General features: G+C 32.2%; 2 protein-coding genes and 1 long non-coding RNA gene across 4 annotated transcripts; 1 reads left to right on the forward strand and 2 right to left on the reverse strand.

The window, feature by feature from the left end:
* Positions 1-687: 687 nt before the first annotated feature.
* On the forward strand, positions 688-3,336 carry LOC130710431 (uncharacterized). 2 transcript variants are annotated; one of them, XR_009010373.1, is made up of 4 exons: positions 759-1,293; positions 1,409-1,726; positions 2,420-2,725; positions 2,985-3,336. It is a non-coding gene; the product is annotated as an uncharacterized LOC130710431 (long non-coding RNA). The 2 variants fall into 2 exon arrangements; XR_009010372.1 differs by lacking the exons at positions 2,420-2,725; positions 2,985-3,336 and having other exon boundaries at positions 688-1,293; positions 1,409-1,856.
* Positions 3,337-10,233: 6,897 nt separating this feature from the next.
* LOC130710439 (40S ribosomal protein S26-3) lies at positions 10,234-11,952 on the reverse strand. The gene is made up of 5 exons (XM_057559721.1): positions 11,796-11,952; positions 11,617-11,709; positions 11,440-11,524; positions 11,204-11,337; positions 10,234-10,505 (listed from the first exon to the last, which is right to left on the reverse strand). Exons 1-5 carry the CDS (start codon positions 11,796-11,798, stop codon positions 10,431-10,433), a joined length of 390 nt encoding a protein of 129 aa, XP_057415704.1. The 5' UTR covers positions 11,799-11,952; the 3' UTR covers positions 10,234-10,430.
* A 1,493-nt stretch (positions 11,953-13,445) lies between these two features.
* On the reverse strand, positions 13,446-17,609 carry LOC130710449 (superoxide dismutase [Mn], mitochondrial-like). The gene is made up of 6 exons (XM_057559729.1): positions 17,203-17,609; positions 16,687-16,733; positions 16,476-16,601; positions 16,289-16,345; positions 15,671-15,748; positions 13,446-13,856 (listed from the first exon to the last, which is right to left on the reverse strand). The coding sequence occupies exons 1-6, from the start codon at positions 17,537-17,539 to the stop codon at positions 13,761-13,763; spliced, it is 741 nt and encodes a 246-aa protein (XP_057415712.1). The 5' UTR covers positions 17,540-17,609; the 3' UTR covers positions 13,446-13,760.
* Positions 17,610-20,160: the final 2,551 nt, after the last annotated feature.

The following is a 20,160-nucleotide window of genomic DNA, read 5'->3' on the forward strand; positions in this document are numbered from 1 at the left end:
ATAAGAAGGAAAGAATTTACACTTGGCAAGCATTGAGGGACCTTTTAACCATTTTTCCAAGAATTAAATAAATCAAAAAGAAAATGTTATTACTACTTTTGGAAACTTCAAAGTGGTACTTTTGATAATTGGAATTAAGTTGAGGGTAGCTAGGTAATAAGCCACTTAATTTATTTTTATTTTGAATTTTTTTAATAAGTATAATGCCTCTTATTAATGATACCTCTTGAATTTGTTTCCCACTACCCATTTATTGACCAATCAAACTTTTTCTAAAAATTATTTAAACCTTTAGTTTGACTTAAAAAAAACTAACCTTGGAACTCTGATTACGTTTAAGTTCTACACGTTGAAATTCTGAATATGTTTAAGATTCAATTGATGAAACAAATGTACCACATTAATTTTCGAATTATATTAAACCCTTATTATGACTAACATTAATTATTAATTCAAATTGTCCACTACCTACTTCTACACCAATCACATTTTAACAACTTAATCTATTTTAAAAAAGTGAGCTTATATTTAATACCACCACTAATATAGCCAATTGGATAATAGTCAGTGAGTGCTCTTTAAAATCTGTTGATTATTGTTTGAAATATCTCCTCTTTATACGTGACTTTTAATTGAATAGCTTCCTATCTTCCATTTTCATTATGTTAATAAATGTGAGAGAAAATGCTTTGCCTCCCAAGTTGACCACTTAAAATAAAGAGAAATAAAACTGTTAAAATACATTGAGTTAGCCGTCCACCTTTTAACCTTGGAAGCAGAATTGAGACTCATAAAGAGGAGGTTTTCCCAATAGTTATTAATTTCTATCACATCTTTCTCCTATAAATAACCCAACATTTTTTCATCTCATTTCAACTTCATCTTTTTCTCAATCCACTCTTTCTTGGTTTTCCCTCTGGGTTTGATTGGTGATATCTTTTGAAGTATTGGTTAAGACTAGGATTCTTTTGTGTACAAGGTGCTGCTATAACCTCTCTGTTTTTAGTCTAGGCCTTATTTCTATGATTTTTTTTCTTTCCCTGTTTTGGTGGGATCCGTTTATTTGTAGGTTGTTGGGGTGCTTTTGGCTCTGATAAATGGCATGGTAGTCGTTGTAGCTATAATTCGTTCCTGGCATCGATGATGATGAATCAGATGCTGTGCTTAACTGAAAGCTGGAAAGGGATACATGCTTTATCTTTCTGGGTTATGGAAAGAATGCTTATAGAGTTGTTTTCGGCCTCTGCCACTTTACTTAGCTTGATTTTCATCATGATTTATTCACTGTTTAGGGTCAGATTCTGTAACCTTATGAATCCCATGATTTTATTTTGATTTTTAATTTGCATTCTGGTGCTTTTATGTGGAATATTTTACCTACTATCAATTTTTTACTTTGATTCTACAGGAGTGGAATCAGCAATGTGATCTAAAATTCTTAAAATTGATGTCTACATTGTCAAAGCAATAACAAGTCACTCATTAAGGGCCTTAAATGGAGAATTGTGAGGCAGCATCCCTGATGCCTGGCTTGGGACCATGGCTTAGTATAGTTGTGAATAATTGTGAACCATTCACACCACAACCCACATCGCAGCAACCACAATACCTGCAACCGTGAAAATCGAAACGCGACCACGATCGTGTCCACGACCGATATTTAAAACCTTACCATGGCAGAATCTTTGCATCGCTTGGACTCGTCAGTGTTACATGTCCTATTGCAGTGAGTTTAATGCAATAAAGACTGAAAGCTAAATGAATCACTGATGATCAGTTGAAAGTTTTCACTGAATCCATGTTACTTACTCATTAGTCATACTCTAACTTGATTAATGATTACAATTATTATGTAATTTCTTTACATTTATTTTAGTATTCACAATGTGTTTTACAAAAAAAAACAGTTGCTGGCTCTCCAATGCATGATGCTAAATAATCTTCTGAGCTATGCTAATGGCACATGCAGAGGACTGCCTCTAGGAGCATGAATTCCAGCTTAAAAAGTGTGCTGGAGTGGTGGATACTTCAGCTCAGATATTCCGTCAGCTGTTGATAGAGTTGTAGTATGTCCATCTCTTTGGGTGGTGGAGTCTCATCCTACCACTACATTGTAGCTTCTCATTGTATTTTCATGGATTTCAGTTTTTATTATGCTATAAAATTAGTATGTACTGTAATTGCTACTTTTAGTAAATAAGTTTTGTTTCAAAGTAGCAAAGTAAATTAAATTTGGTTTTAAAGCTAAAGATATTAGTTCTTTTTTCATATTTTATATTCATGAATATACAATACTCTTACTGCATTATTAGTTCACGGATAAAGTTATTTTGTTACAGCTCTTTAGAGTCTAATTTGTTCTCAGCTCCGCCTAACCAATTCTGAAGATTCAGTTACTTTTTTTTCTTGCTTTACTCAGCTTTGGCATGCTACTCCTACATGGCTACACATTGGTATTACAGTAGAAGAAAATCATTGGCAACGAAGTAAAGAGTTTAGGAACTAACCATCCCTGTCAGGATCCGGGTCTGCTACGTATATATTTCGTCCAAAGACCATGTATGGCTTAAATCTAAAAGAGAGCAGGAACCTACGAAAGATGTTAAGCATTGATAACTTCAAAGGGGAAAATCAGAATTCATAATTGGCCAAGAAATAAACTTATATAGTATAAATTAAGCATCTGCAAACTCAAGAAGATGCTTCTATCATCAAACAAAAAAAGGTAAGGGGCCATAAAATTGGACATTCTTAAACAATTGTTCTATATCACTTTGACCTGTTCTAGCTTTGTCTTATATTTACTATCTTCAAAAGCAACTCTGATTTGGATGTTAAACAATTGTCCCTTAGATTCTTGAATTCAATCTGAATGTAATTAAACGACTGATTTGGCAGCAGATTGACATTATCTCTTTGTTCAATTTTATTCTTGCCCATTTTCTCACTAACAATAGCTACACCTCCTAATGGTTTTCTTTCAGGAACTGTTAAGAATTTTAAGATGGTTCAGATGAAATTAAGAAGACTTAACCTGTTAAACACATTCATTGTGGTGCATCTTGAAAACTTTGAACTTTTATATGGTGGTTTAATTCCAACTTCCTAACTTTCATTTCACAAAAGAAGTCTATGAGGAATATTCAAGTGCAAGGTAAGAAGACATTAACAAGCTTAATAGAATCTAATCAGGAATGAGACATACTGTCTTAGTAACGTGACTTTCCCAAGCATTGTGATGTAGTGGCGGGTTTCTAACTTGTTGATCATTAATTATTGGAATTAGCTTCTGATGAGAACATATTTGAACCCCTGTAGTTTTTAAGTTTTTGACATTTTAAGCGATGAACTATGCTATAATTTCTCAGTACATTTTTTTACAGAATATGCAAGGAAAGTCTTGGGATAAGCACATTGAAGCTTAAGGATTTCAAGACACTAAAGACAAAATATGCATATTAGACATAAGATTTGATTTTCTTAGTTTGTTTTGAAAAGTTAATTAAAATTATATGGCTTTTCGGTTGACAAGGTTAATGCTCTTACTTTTTTCTCATGCTAGAGGTGGTTGGTACTTTCAAGTTTAATTTCACAGATGCTGCTTTATATTGTTGTTTGGTACTTCCACATTACTTTGAAAACTGTTCTATTCGAATCATATATAATTTTATAATTAAAATTCAAAATGTAACAATAAAACCTAAAACTGGAAATAGAAATTAGAGAAAAGTATTGAAGAGAGATTCCACATATTTATTTTATGAGAAAGTGTTTTTAGGATAAAACTTATATATATCGTAAAATTTTTTTATCATTATTCATTACTATTTTCAAAAAATAAAATAGTTTTACAAGGAAATATATTAAAAGTAACATAAATTAGAAGGTAAAACTATAGCTTCTACGTAAACTAAAAGATTTTTTTTTTCTTCATAACATTAAAACTTAGATTCTTTTTTCACGCGAGATTGGAATAAATTTACATGTTTAGTCTATTTATTTATGAATAAATTAACTCCTATTGGGAAGATTAATTTACCTTGTTGCTCGGTACTTCCATATTACTTTGAAAATAGTTATATTCGAATCATATATAAGAAAATAGAAAATATTTTTTAATGTAACTTTTTAAATACAAAAACATTGCAATTTGATTGTCAAATTAGGGATCCCACGGGGAAACACATTAACACTAAAATATTTTTGAGTTAAAATAACAAAAAAAAATATAAAATTTTGATATTAAAAATTTGTCACACGGAGGAGTGAAATAAATTAACAAATAATATGTTCTATATTTATTTGTGTAAGCTACATAAAGCTCATACAGGGATGAACATTTTCAAGTTGAAATTAATAGAAAATATGTTTTGATTTAATTTTAGTACTTTTCCCAAACTTTTAAATAATTTAACAGTAGATTTACAAAAGCATTATAATTTGATTGTGAATATAGGGCAGGGCTCCTACAGGGAATTAGAGAAAAATAAACATATTTAGTATTTATTAATTATAAAATAAAAAACTCCTACATGAGGAACAATTTACATGAAAATACTTTTAAGTTGAAACTAATAGAGAATGTTTTAATATAATTTTAGTAAATTTTCATTCCTTTTAAAATAATTTAAAGCATTATAATTTGATTGTTAATATAGGGCTCTCACGGGGAATTAGAATAAACATATTTAGTCTATATTTATTAATTATATAGTAAAAAACTCCTACATGAAGAACATTTTGCATGAAAATACTATCAAGTTAAAACTAATATAAAATGTTTTAATATAATTTTAATAAATTTACATACGTTTTTAAATAACTTAAGAGTAGATATACATAAGCATTATAATTTGATTGTGATTCTAGGGCTCCCACGAGGAATTAGAGAAAACTAAAAATATTTACTCTATATTTATTAATTATATAATAAAAAAACTCCTACATGAGGAACATTTTGCATGAACATACTTTAATATAATATTAGATTTTTTCATAAGTTTAAAGTTAAATGTATATAAAAATATGAAATTTTGACGGGAATTGAAATAAATGAACATATATACCTTTTATTTATTTATGTTTAAGTTACATATTAAATAGGTCATACAGGTAGGAAAATTTTACAGGAAAATACTTTGAAGTTGGAATTAATAGAAAATATGGTTTAATTTAATTTTGTACTTTTACCAAAAAATTTAATTAATTTATGAGTAGATATACATAAACACTATAATTTGATTCTGAATATAGGGCTCCCACGGGGAATTAGAGAAGAATAAACATACTTATTAATTATATAGTACAAAAATCCTACATGAGGAACATTTTGCATGAAAATACTTTAAATTGAAAATAATAGAAAATGTTATAATAAAATTTTAGTACTTTTTCCATATTTTAAAATAATTTTAAAAGTAGATATACAAAACCATTTTAATTTGATTGTGAAAATATAGATCTCACGGGGAAGAACATTTATATTAAACTATTTTCAAGTTGAAAATAACAAAAAATGTAATTTTATAATTTTTTCAAAAGTTTGAAGGTACATATATATATATAGTGAAATTTCCACGAGAATGGAGATAAATGAAGATATATAGTTTAAATTTTTTTATGTTTAAGTTACATATTAAAAATCTCATACGGGGAGGAACATTTTTCATGAAAATATTTCAAGTTGAAATTAATAGAAATATTGTTTTGTTATAATTTTAGTACTTTTTTCAGACTTTTTAAATAATTGTAAGAGTAGATATACAAAAGCGTTGTAATTTGATTGTGAAAATGAGGATCTCACAGGGAAGAACATTTACATTAAAATATTTCTAAGTTAAAAATAATCAAAATTAAATTTTAAGAAGTAAATATATAGTCACACAAGGATTGAAAATAGATAGTCTATATTTATTTGTGTTTAGGTTACATAGTAAAAAGTTGGTACGATGAGGAACATTTTGCATGAAAATACCTTCCAGTTAAAACTAATAGAAAATGTTTTAATATAATTTTTATACTTTTTTCTAGACTTTTTAATTATTTGTAGGAGTAGATATACATAAGCATTACAATTTGATTGTGAAAATAAGATCCGACGAGGAAGAACGTTTACATAAAAATATTTCTAATTAAAAATAACAAAAAAAATATTATAATTTTATCGGTTGAGAGGGAGAGAGAGAGAGAGAGAGAGAGAGAGAGAGAGAGAGAGAGAGAGAGAGAGCAATTCACACAAAAATGAAAGCTTCTCCATCTTTTTCCGCATATCCCCATTTCAAAGTCTTCGTTTCAAATGCTCCGAATGAGCTATATGTTGCATTCTTTATATTTTTTTTAAATGTCCGTATTTATTTAGGGATTATAAAATCAAAATTATATAGTGTAAAAAAAATGTAATTTGATGTGATCAGTTTTTTCTATCATATTTTCCATATGTTATATATTGTGTATAATTATTTAGGAAATCACAATGATATAGTGTAAAAAAATGTAATTTAATATGTAATTCATATTTTCTATCATCTTATTTGGAGATATGAAAAACGAAAATAAAAGGATAAAAACAAAAATATACAAATAATTGTATTATTATATCATAAACAAATTAAAAACACAATAAATTATATTTAGATTTTTTGTTCATTCATACAAACTAATAATTCTATATATTAAAAGCAAATTATTATATACTTGGAAATATGTCCTCTGTGCATCGGCACGGGTATACATACTAGTATTTCTGATATGTGTGGGACCTTTCACAAATCCTCCACTTCTTGACTCGATAATATCAACCTGCATTCCTGCCTGATAGGGAACTAAGTAATAGGATGACGAAAAAAAAGAGCAGTACTCAGGAGGGAAGTTAGGCACCTATGAGGGTTGTTAAGGGAAGAGTTAAATACAACTAGTGCAAAGGGAATAAAATGCTCCTACCTAGTACTTATTGCTGATATATCATCTTTATGAAACCCAATATATCATCTTTATGAACAACCTAACCAATTAAAAAAAAAGTTTTGTGGTATCCGTATTTTTTTTTGTGTGATACTCACATTAGGTAATTCAGTAGAATAGTGACATGTGGTAATTGAAATTATAATTCTTAACGTTATAATTCTAGTTCAATAGAGTTCTCGTTCACTAGGCAACTCAGCCAGAGGCGGACCCAGAAATTTTGTGAAACCTGGGCAAAATTTGAGTAGGAAATTTGTTGTTATAAAATAGTCCCTCAATTTTACCCCAACCTTTAAATTTTGCCCTTTTATTTTTTTTTTTGGGCCCAAAAGATGATGTGGTCCAAAGAAAAAAAAAATTGGCTAGACTTGGGCATTTGCCCTAGGTGGCCAGGCGCTCAATCCGCCTCTGAACTCAGCTGTCCTCCAACGACCTTTGTTGACGTCCACTACGACCTTGCAATGGTTGCAGTGAATCTCGACCCCTAAAAATTAATCATTATTGCAATAACATCCCCTAAAAATTATCATTATAACACATAGCATCTCTCTATTATTCTAAATGTGTCTGAAAGAATGAAATTAAATAATTTTAAAAAGTCAAACTAAACATTATTTGATAAAATAATGCAATGAAATGATAGGTATGTCATCACTGCAAAATCGTTTTCACATAATCCTTGAATGATAACTCAAGTGATAAGAGCAGGTCAACATATGAGTTAGGGAGAGATACAAGGATCAATCCTTAAAGGACTTATTTTATCTTTCCGATATAAAAAAAATGTTTTCGATATATGAGACTCCTATATTTTTATCGTCTAGCTAGGCATTCTTTTTTGTGTCAATGCCTATTGCCTAACCATGCTTCTGATGAGGTCTATCTTGGAGAGAAGAACATGTCGAGTTGGGTTTTTTTGGTACAATACAAATTAAATTATCTAATACAAAGACATTACAAGCCTTTCAAATTATTCATGTCCGAAAAATTAAACTCGGCCAACTTGACTCATGTATTTGAGAGCTTTAACTTGCATTGAATAAAATAAAAATCATTGTCAATTTGGCACCACTCGGCCAATCCCACTCATGGCTTACCATCAAACTGGTAGGATTAGAAATCCTAATCAAGACAATTCGGCTAGAGTTAGAGGAAACAAATAAAATTAGGAGCAAAACTCATTTTCTGATAATGCATTAATAAAAAAAGTAATACAATTTATACTAGGAAGGTAAAAATAATCCAGACTAATTACGAAGGAGGTAACAACTACTGGAATGTAAAAACATTAAAATAAAATATCTAAATTGACTTAATATAGCTAGCTAGTCATCCTCTTAGGTTTACTGATGATTCTTTGGGGCCTAGTCAGCATGAGAGGCTCATTTCATTTGGCCTATCACAAACTTCTGCAACAACAACTTTCTCTCCCCAAATTATAGTTTATCTTGGCATCAGGAATAGTCGTGTGAATAGGTTGGATTGGGGTAGACTTTGTGTAAATAAGTTTGATTTGTTTAAAAAATTTAAGGTCGTCTAACTTGTTGTTTGTCATAAGTAGGGATGACAATGGGTCTTGGACTCATTGGGTACCCCCGCAAAAAATACCCATAATGGATATGGCAAAAACTTGCTAAATGGGTATAGGGTTGGACATTGGTAAATCCCCGCGAAATATATTTAGTACGGTGCTGGTATGGTCGTATGGGTACTATGGTATACAACCCACCTCATATCCGCACACACATTATACACACATAATTGGTAGTATATTACTAAACTCGAAGTATAACTTTTTAACCTCAAAATAAGTGAAATCTTAATATTGAATATATGATCTTTAATTAATTTTCACTTACTTTTAAAATAAGTTAGTTACTTATAACTTTAAGATTTTATTAACAAAAATCTAAAATTATAAATTTAAAGTTTAACTTAGCCACTTATTTAAAAAAATTATATTTATTCGAATGATTTTACTTGTTAAATATTTGAATGATTTTTTACATTTTTAATTAATGCTTTTTATTTCAGTTATATTTTGGTTTTCTATTAAAAAAATCATAAAAATTAAAAAGATAATATTTCGGACCACCACAAACACTTAAATCTGTTGTAATAGCAAAGGATGGAGAACCATGTATTGATGTAGATGAGGGTGTTGTTAAAGGTATTTGTGATGATGAGGAAGGATAAACAAGACCAAGTGAAGTAATTACATAAATGTTATCAGAATCTGACAATCTATAGTATTAATTAGAAAGAAAAAAAAAAGGAATTTTAGTCTTATTAAAAATTACATCTTAAGAGTTGTATACCCGACTTTCTTTTGGGAGTAGGGGAAAATTCAGAAAAATACACTCTGGTTATGTATTTCGATTTTTGGTTTCTTTTCACCTGAGATTTTGCTAGAAGCCTAGAACTCTAATTTATGAAAAGATTTGGGATTTTTGATCCAGATAAATTATTCTAGTGGGATGAAAAAGTTGACGAGGAAGAAGAGAGGGAAGTGGGTGTGGTGATGGGCGAGCGGGGGAACAGTAATGAATGATGGGTTGAGTTATGAAGGAAGGAAAAGGAAGAAGGTAGGTGATGAAGGATTGAATGTGAATAAAACAATTTACAATGACTAAAACCGATGTAAAAAGCCAACGAGATCACACTTAAACTGACTGGGATCACCGCATGAATAATTGACCAATCAAACTTGGTGATTGAATATATTGCAAATAATTTTGTTCAAGGCTAAGAATTTCTTATGGGGAACTAATTAGATTATCTTTAAAAGGGATGGACTAAATTAAGCCTGATTATATGATGCTAAACTCTGATGCTAAACAGTCTTTTTTGGTTTAATAACAATGGCTGCTAATGAAGTGCAGGATTGGCTTATAAAAGTGAGGGCAGAGCTTTGCCTTCAATCAATGTAAATTGTGGAGACAATGGAAGCAGACAAAATAGAAAAATAGGACTTCCAAAAGAAACTAGCAAGGAGAAGGTTACTTTCTCAATAATAATGGATGATTATGGCAGCAGTCCCAGAGGGATATCAACCTTCAAGAAGCCAAGGTTTCTTCAATGGAGAGGGTGAGAAAATTGAGCTAATGAAATGAAAAACAGGGATGAACGACCAAAGTTTGCATTAAATGGGAAACAAAAAAGAAATCATACCAATTGTTTAACTATTCTTTTTAGATTCAAGAATATGCAGCTTTCTGCATAGGATCTGAACGCTATTAAGGGTTCATTATAAAGGATCAAACTAGGTACGACTTATAAATGTTCATTCTCATCAAAACAACCAAATCATAACAGAAATGTTGCTACCGTCCAGAGACACAAGTAACAACTACAAGAAATCATAGTACCCCTACACAAAACTGGAATTTTAAAAATCTATAGAGCAAAGGGAATTCAAGTTCATAATATGAAATTGATCCAACAAGGTTAAAAATCTTAAAACTTGCTTTCTAGGCACGAGGAGGAGCTCCCACTCCAGCAGGACGAGGTGCTTGACCAGGCTGACCGGGCCTTGGTGCATCATCCTTAAAAAGAGAAGCAAAATAAACAATATCAATCACCAAGTAAAACATTAAGCCAAAATTTATAAGGGAGAAAAAGTTACTAATCAACCATTCTAACAGTCACATACCAAGAAATTGCATGTTCCCCTAAAACAGAGTTAAACGACTACTTTTAAACACTCAAGCAACAATGTCGTGCTCTTAGCAGAAAAACAAGCTCATCAAAAACATCAAATTCATATCAGGTGTTTTGGAAAACAAAAAATGGTTTAGATTTAGACACGGGAAAAAACAAAAAGGTTATCGATAGCAGGCCATCAAATTCATATATTCTCAAATGAGTACAATAATCTAAAAGCACCATGAAAAGTAAAATGGAATACAAAAAAATGTTTCACATGTATAAATCAAGTTCTAGCTCAAAACACATAATGGAACACACACAATAATGATTAGATTAGGGTCCAACCTCAAATCAAGTTCTAGCTCAAAACACATAATGGAATTTACACAAATATGATTAGATTAGGGTCCAATCTCAGTTATTGCCTACATTCCTATAAACCTCTCCACATGTGTATTCAAGCTTTTGCATGTTCTCTTAATATGTGCAGTTTTCAAAACAATTTTGACCACACAACAATCCTAATAGGAACAGATAGCGATAAGAAAATTAAAACAAAATATAAAGCAATACGATATGAAATAAAATTAGTTACCCTGCGCCTGATGAAACGCTGTGGTGGGTCACGCTTCCTCCTATCAGTGCGAGAACGAACCCTGACAACATGAGAGTGGATAGCACAGGAAACACAGTACTGCATCTTCACATACAGCTTAGGGAGTGTGTACTCTACAAATTCAAACAAAACAAAAACAACACAACCAATCAATTCAACAACACTACAGCTATGATATTTGATTCAATATAACAAAACAAGGTAAAGAACATTACGATCATAGACACACGCTTCCTGAACATCTCTAACAGCAGCCTGTTCAACAATGTTCCTAACAAGGAATCGCTTGATTGCCTTATCCTGATTTCATTTCATAGACCCAGAAACAGATATCAGAATTTTATCGATTGATATACAGCCAGCCAAATCAACACAAATTCGAATGAATTTACCTTGGGGCAGCATTTGCCGCAGTTGGAGCATCGAATGAATTTGACATGGCCACGACCATGCTTGTTGCGGCCACCATTCCTGCGCTTGAATGTCTGCAAAGGATGGAATTGAACAGTGAGAAGAAGAAGAAGAAGAACGAAGAGAATGGAGATTGAAATGTTGAGATCTGATCTCCTACCATGGTTGGTGAAGGTGAGAAGCTTTCTCGCTCGCTCGCTCGCTCTTCAGGATTTAGGGTTTCCGGCTGCTGAGAGTGTTCACGAGGTGAAGGTGCAAGACCTTTTATATGGACAGAAATATAATTTTCGGTAAATTTTATTATCAAGCTTAAAGTTTTTAGATTTTAACTTCTGCCCCTTTTATTTTACAATTTTATGAAAACAGTAATGAATATTTGAGAATCAAACTCCATAGAAATATGGTGATATAAAAAACCCTAAACTCCATACAACTTGGGTTGGCACAACTGATAACATGTTTCGGGTTTATTTCTCATATCTCATAGGTCAAGGGTTTGAATCTTCCTGCTTCCAACCAACTGATGGGTAACCCTTCTCAGTGAGATTTCATAGAACCCCTACTTAAGAGTGGGTCTCTATTGATCTCCTTAATATATCAACGACCCCTGCCCGGTGGTAGTTTCGTAACACTAAGCATTATCGCTTAAAATAAGTAGTATTCTATAGTACGAAGAAAATTGGAGATGAAACACCATATTAACGTGTCTCGCATGTATTATTGGTTTGATGCATAAAATACGATGACAAAATTTTATCATTTATCTCATTCAACGTATTGTCAAACAATAAATTATCTCAAAAGCTTAAGTAATTGGGTAATGACTACATCAATGGTTGGTTTTATATTATTATTTTTAACACGCCCCCTCACGCAAGAGTTTGTTTGAGTTTGTCCACCCCCTCACACTAAAGCTTGTTTGAGTTTGTTTGTTTGGGCTTGAAGCGTGGAAAATGCATAGATTCGCCTATTATGTACTTTAATTCGACTTTTAATTTGAAGAATTGAAGTCGGCAGAGATCAACTCTAGACTGCTTGGTCATAGAGATTTTGATACCATGTCAAACAATCAATTATTCCAAAAGCTTAAGTTATTGGGTAAATACTACATGAATAGTTTTATGTTTTTATTTCTAATATGTATCTGTAGTAAAACTAAACTTGAGGGGGAGAATGAGTTAGTATTAATCATTTTATTTTATTTTTTATTAATTACCACTTACTATTTACCTTATATTATTTTATTTTAAAAATATATAATTTATAAAAGATAAAAAAAAAAGTATTCCCTTTCAAGGTGAAAGCAGAGAAATTGGTACTATAAATCCCCATTTCATATCTTTATGCGTCTAAGGCTAAGAAGGCTCACGAAGTTCTAAGAGCAAGAAATCCTCTAAGGAGACACGCGATGCTTTTTGGCGGAAGAAGTGAAGGTGACTTCTTAAACTTCTCAGTCTTCTATCCCTACACCTTCTGAAGATGAGTAGGCTACACCGCTACAGAAGATCCTACAATGGTTCCACAACCCTTCATAATTCCTGGTTTTGAAGTAGCCCTGTATACACATATCTCCTATTATGGAAGCTAAACAATGATTGTATTGTAGACTTGTAGTTTTTATCCCCTGCAGTAAGTCTTATAACTATTCGTTGCCCACAATGTGTTCCCATCCTTCCCTATGTTGTCTATTTTTTAACAAGCTTTATCTTTTAGATTCGTGCAATTCATTAATTATTGTTAATAAGACATGACCAATTATTGAACTAATAGGTCCACAGGAACAACGTTGGCTTTGCAACTCTAAAGAGGATACTTGAAACTGGTTCCTGATTCCCACCAAGCAATTGGTCAGAGCGCTTGAATTTCACAAGTCCGTACATTATTCTAGAAGCAAAAAGATACACATCGATGGGGAAAAAAAATAGTATCTTACCCGATCATCAGAAAATGCATGAAGACATAAGCAGACCATGACATGATTCTCAAGTACAATTACATAACAGTTATTCCTTATAACATAACCCTGCACTAAGGAAGGTGTGTTATCTACTACCACTTCATTTTATTCCATCTCTGAACATGCTGCAAACCGGCCATCTCAGGTTCCATATCCTAAGCAGCGCTTTCAAGCAGAACTCTCTTTCTCGTACACTTCACTGACATATTTCCAGTTGATAACTTTCCAAATGTTCTTCAAATAGTCTGGTCTAACATTCTTGTACTGCAATAAGAAAAACAAAAGCATACATCAGAAATCTTTCGTAAACTGATATACATCTAGGAATCACAAAGTGTTCTAGAGAATTGGCAGGAGAGGAGCCAAATTGTTGATAAGTGATGTTAAATGAGATAATTTTATTTCCAAAACTTATGTACTCTTAAAGAACTAAAAAAATGTGCTGAATATCATCCCCATTATCTGTGATCATATCATCATAAAAATTTAAGCTAAGGGGAGGCAAAGCACATTTGAATACGTGATTTAAGAAATAATAGAGCTAATTTAAGCAGGCTTAAAAGCAAGTCCACACAAGGGTGACACTACCATTGAGGCAGTAGACCAATTATTAGTTATTAGAGGATGCTATTTTGAAGGAACTGAAACTGAAATTGTGCCAAGCACAAAAATAATGATCAATCAGACAAATACACATAGGAGACAGATTAAATTTCAATTGGTTAGTTGGTGTATCTGAAGATACAGCCTTACCAGATGCTTGGCCAAAAAGGTTAAAGGTTAAGGGAGCAGTCCCTTTCGCAGTTGAAATTAGTGTGGGACAATTGCTTAAAATTGGTTTTACTTTTACCCTTGTGTTCCCAAATTCATCCCATTTCCCATGTGTCTCAACATAAGAAGGCTGTCAGAACAACCATTCCATGTTAGCAGCTTCCTGATTTTTCAACCAAGGATCTAGAACTACAGACTAAACCATCAGAGGTGTTAATCCCATGGGATAATCTTCCATGAGAATTCTCAGGAAGACTAAAGTTTTTGCCACCAATTTTTTCACTTTGATCTTGAAGACATGGTTGTTCTTTTGTTTTTTGAAGGAAGGGGAGGGGGTATTGATAGACCCATAATAACACATGTTTATGCTTGAAAAGGGCTAAATGGAAATGTCGGGCCACATGGTATGAAAGGAGAGGCAAGAGAGGAGTTAGAGAAAAAGGGAATATAACCCTGTTAAAATGCGTCAAGGGAAGAGTTTGTTGAAAGAGAGAAGGAAGGCTCTAACAACAAAGCTGCCACATGCTGAGAGGAGGGAATTCTGGTATGATACCATTTAGAATATGCAAAAAAAGTTATTATCGTCAAGGGAAGAGTTTGTCGAAAGAGAGAAGGAAGGCTCTAACAACAAAGCTGCCACATGCTGAGAGGAGGAGGGAATTCTGGTATGATACCATTGTTAGAATGTGAAAAAAAAAATTATTAAATCTTGATCATATCTTAGAGTAATTCAAGGTAATTTAGATTAATCTTTAATATCATACCGCAGACTACTTTAAGGTTTTGCTTGGTGAAGACCAAGGGTTAACACACCCCCATTATGTTAGAACCGAAAAAATACTCTACAGTTATAATGGGGGGGCAACAAACCCTTGAGGGAGCGTGTTAGAAATATAATATAAAACCATTCATGTGTCTTCACTCAATAGCTCAAGGGTTTGCTTGGTTTCTATTTTTATTTTTTGTATATGTTTCCTATTTTCAGATTAAGTTACAAAACTGTATCTTATTTTTACTTCATTTCATGTTTTCAATATTTTGCACAGGAAATAGTAAGAATATGAAATGAAAATGAAGTTGTTTTCACTACTTCCAGTACATGGTTGAAAACAGGTAACAAAAAACGAGCAAGGATCAGCGATAGTAAGAATATTTTGTTATAATGTCCAAAACTTGATAAGCTTGTCAACACTACATCTCTCGCATCTCATGAATCATAATCAACGTACTGAAAAGATAAACAGCTTTCAAATAATGTCACCACAGCAATTATGTTGCAAATAGTGAACCAAAGTCCAAAATTTTACCTGTAAGTAGTATGCATGTTCCCAAACATCTATACCAAACAATGGAACCAAGCTTGATCCCTTAGTAACCAGTGGATCCTGCAAAGAAATGTTCAAATTTACATCTGAAAATTAACAAACCATAAACAAATTGGATGTGCAGAGGATGAATATAGTTTATACTTTATACTTAATAGAAGCTCAAAATAATGAGTATGAACAGTTAACAAGTATCAATCTTTCCAGTATCCTCCTTTCGAAAAAAAAATAAAAAACTTTCCATCATCATAAAGACATAAACACCATTAACATTGCTGCTTCCACATTCCAGATTCTATATAAGAAGAAAATTGCACATAGAAATAGAAAAAAGATAGAATTAAATATTCAATCCTAATAATGTCACTCAATTTCAAAAGGGTCTTTTCTAGAATTGACTCCTGATAATAATAAATTTTGTAATCAAGTCCCTGAAATCATTAACCATTATAGCTGATGTAATTAATAACCAGTTCCAAATAAGAAAAAATTCGAAAGCAATTTAGAAGTTTGGAGGGATAGCTAATCTATGATGCCTCTTTGAAATCATGCGGAAAAGGGGAGGGGTTTGGAGGTGGCAGAGGAAGAGGGACAGTTTACCTGGTTTGCGGTGGTTTCAACAACAAGCTTGTTGAACTCTTTGTCCAGACCAAGCCACTGGTAAAGAAGTACAGATTGAATATAAGCAAAAACGAGCTTCAAATAAAAATAGAAAACAAAGGCACTGAGCTCTAATGATATGCAAGGAAGTAGACATGCTGAAAATTTCAGAATCTGCACAACTTACGACCCATCCAGACCCCTGTAGTGCCGCACCTTCTGCGTTGACCTTTTTTATCAATGCTTCAAAAGAACCAAAATGTGTGTCAATGGCCCATCCCATGGAGCCATGGGGTGATTCTCCACCTCCTTCCTGCACAACAGATCATGAATTCGGTAAAAAAAACCCTCTGTAGACAAAACAATTTCCATAAAGCAGAATCAAGGCACAAACTTACACGAGGGGGAGCTAGATTTTTCCAGAAAATGGAATGGTTGACATGACCTGCAGCAAACAATTTTAAAAACTAGATTAAGCAACATTAATAAAAATCATTGAAAATATTTCCATGCAACCTATTATTAAATTTTTATAAAAAAAATTCATTCTTATCTAACCACACCTTTCTGTTTCCGAATTCCGAAACACACCCAAAAAATCACAAGAAATTGTAAAGCAAACCTTAAATGATGAAAATGTTTCCGAATTCCGAAACACACACACAAACCTTAAATGCAATACGATGCTTTCACTAATCACAACCAATATCACAAAAAATTGTAAAGCAGATTTCCAATCCAATCCCCCACTATTGTATATCTGGGTAATTATCAAAATTCAAAAGCTATTGATGAATGATGAATCAATTTTCATTTCAATCAACAAATCACTGAATTGACCTAATTTTTCATCCAATTAACCAGAAAATTCAGAAATGGAAAAAAAAAGTATAGATTAGAGAGAGAAGGTAGACCTCCGCCATTGAATTTGATTGCACTCTGGAGCTTAACGACGGCTGAGGAATCGGACTTGGCGATGGCATCTTGAAGCTGCTCGAGAGCCTTGTTGTAGTTGGTGATGTAAGTCTGGTGATGCTTCTGGTGATGGATTTGCATGATTTCGCCGCTGATGACAGGCTCCAAGGCGCCATAATCGTAACCGAGATCGGGAAGCGTGAGGGCATGGATGCCACGGGAATGAGTTTGAGCAGCTCCTGCTGCTGCTGCCGCCGCCATGCCTCCCGCTCCGATGTCATTGCGGAGGAGCACGGAGGCTAGGGTTTTTCTGCTCAACAGGGTTCGCACAGCCATTGAGAGAGAAAGAAGAGGAAATGGAGTGAGTGATAGTTAGTGATAGAATGGAGTTGAGTATGTGGATTTATAAATGAAAGATAACTATGTTTCTAACACCATAAAACGATAGTTGACAAACAATAGTAAGAATGATCATTTCCATTATAATTACTTTAATTTACTTAATTAAGAAAATCGTCATGTCATGTCATTCTTTCCTTTCCCTTCTAATTCTCTTCTGAAGTTTGAGTGAGTTCGGCTTCGGTCTGAGTCAAGGCATGCCTTTAAGATTTCATATCGCTTACAGATGTACTTACAAATTACTCACCAACACAGCGTTTACATTGACAGCGAAAATCAACGATATTCTAATGGGAAGTGGCTTGTTCTTTCTCTTCTAAATAGAAATACATAATTAAGGTCCTTTTCAAAGGTTTAGGTGTAGTTTAAAAATTTTGAACATAAAAATTAGTTTCCACTTTTATGATTCTAGTTTTAATTTTTTATGATAATAACTTTATGACTGTACACCACTATCTAACATCTTCTGCAAATATCGCTGTCACTCGATATGGTAGTGCGTAGATAGCAATAGAGGGTGCGGCGACAATAAAGCGTGTTAATGGTGATAGTGGAATGTGTTAGTTTGTGGTGGAAGACGAGTGGTGACAACAATGGTGGTGGAATGTATATATCAATATTGGTGGTGATGGTGATATTGAAGGCTAGCTACTAGGTGAAGTAAAATTTATCTATTGTGGTTGTGGTGGGAGTTGTCACACGACGATGATGCAGGGTATCAAGCAATGGTGGGAGGTGGAGGGTGTCCTATGGCAGAAGTGGCCATGGTGGAGACTAAGTGTTTATAGTGGCGGTTGTCGTGCAGGAAAATACCAAATAGTGGTGGCGAGTATTCTATGTCGTGATGATGATGGAAGGTGTATGATGGTATCTTATGGGGGTGGTGGTGGAAGGTACATGATGGTGGTGAATGATACAGGGTGGTAAAGACCACGAGAGTATCATGCGAAAATGTTAGAGGTTGATGAGAGAAAAATGAAATGACGATTAGGTGTTTGCTTGTATGTATAAATATCGTCAACACTAATGTAAATACACATTAGTACACAATGCAAAATAAAAAAGTGATAATAACCCTTTTTATAAATTAGAAGAAAAGTCCGTTCACATCTATATATATATGTAAAGCTCACTTGAGCTATAAGTATTAAATACATTAAACAATGAAGTTAACCAAATTAAATTTCTATTTAACATTCAATATAATGTAACTTTTGAAACATGTCAATCTTTTTATTTTTTGACTTTACACATACCAATATAATGTAACCTTTGAATTAAATTTTTTATTGAATAAATTAAATATAAAGATTAATTTAGCTACATATACTAAATAATAAAATTATAAACTAAATTTTGAGTTTTTTTTACATTACCCATTTATTATTTCTTTATTTCAAGAAAACAATCATCAACTATAAAAAAACTACATTAAATCATATGGCTGTACTATACATTAAATAGTAAAAATAGAAAATATATTAAATAATAAAAAACTCCCGTTTTTTTAATTGTATTAACTATTAATTATAAATTTCAGTTACTTATAAAAAAATATTTATAAGTATTAATTAAAAAATGTTAGAATATTAATTATCAATCATAAATTGAAGGGGAGAAAGTTAAAATAAAACTATGTAATATCTTGATACACAAAAAAATATTGAGAGTTAAAATTAATTATAATAAAAAAATATTTATTAAAAAATAATTAAGAAAATGTTGTCTTTAAATAAAAAAGTGGCGCCCTATAGGTATTTACCATTAACTATAATATGTGTGTATTCGTTGAAAAAATTCTTTAAAAATAATATTTGATCTATTATATATTAGTAGAAATTACTTGAAAAAGAATAACGGAGTAAAATAACTATGACCAAAGTTGAATAAGTTTAAATTTAAGAAATAATTCTTTACACTAATAAAATCATTTCTTATTATAATTTTAAAAGTTAAAATTAATTTATTGTGGATATAATGTGTAAAAAATATGTCTTTATAACTTATTTAAGATATTAAAATTTATTACTTGATTTCATATATTTCAAATTCACATAATGATTTTCTATATTTTTTAAATGAATAAAATTTTAAGTCTACTTCAGTGCTAATTATTTAATATCAATTACTACAGAGAAATGCATGCGTATTTAATAATAAAGTTGTTTGTGTTGAACATATATGAGACTATTGCTTGGTTTGTGTGTTTGGTGGGTCAAGGGGAAGTGGAATGATTGTCCATATGATTTGGAACAGTTGAGGCTTTGAGCGTATCGAATGGCCACGAAAACAAAAGATGCCACGAACAGTGTATTGGGAGCAACCGCCAGCCACTAAGATGCCACGAACAGTGTATTGGGAGCGCCAGCCACTATTTTGAATTTTAATGTGGATGAGGCGTCGAAAGGGAACCCAATGGTAAGTGGTATTGGCGGGGTTTTGTGGGATTAAGGAGGAGGTGTTAGGTTACTTTGCAAAATGAACTAGAATGTTGTGAGCTTTTGACGAAGGTTCAAGTAGTGTTACATGCTTTGTTATTTTTCCAGCAATTTAAATTT

Source organism: Lotus japonicus, chromosome 1, assembly GCF_012489685.1.
Source record: "Lotus japonicus ecotype B-129 chromosome 1, LjGifu_v1.2".
In the NCBI taxonomy this organism is placed as follows: Eukaryota; Viridiplantae; Streptophyta; class Magnoliopsida; order Fabales; family Fabaceae; genus Lotus; species Lotus japonicus.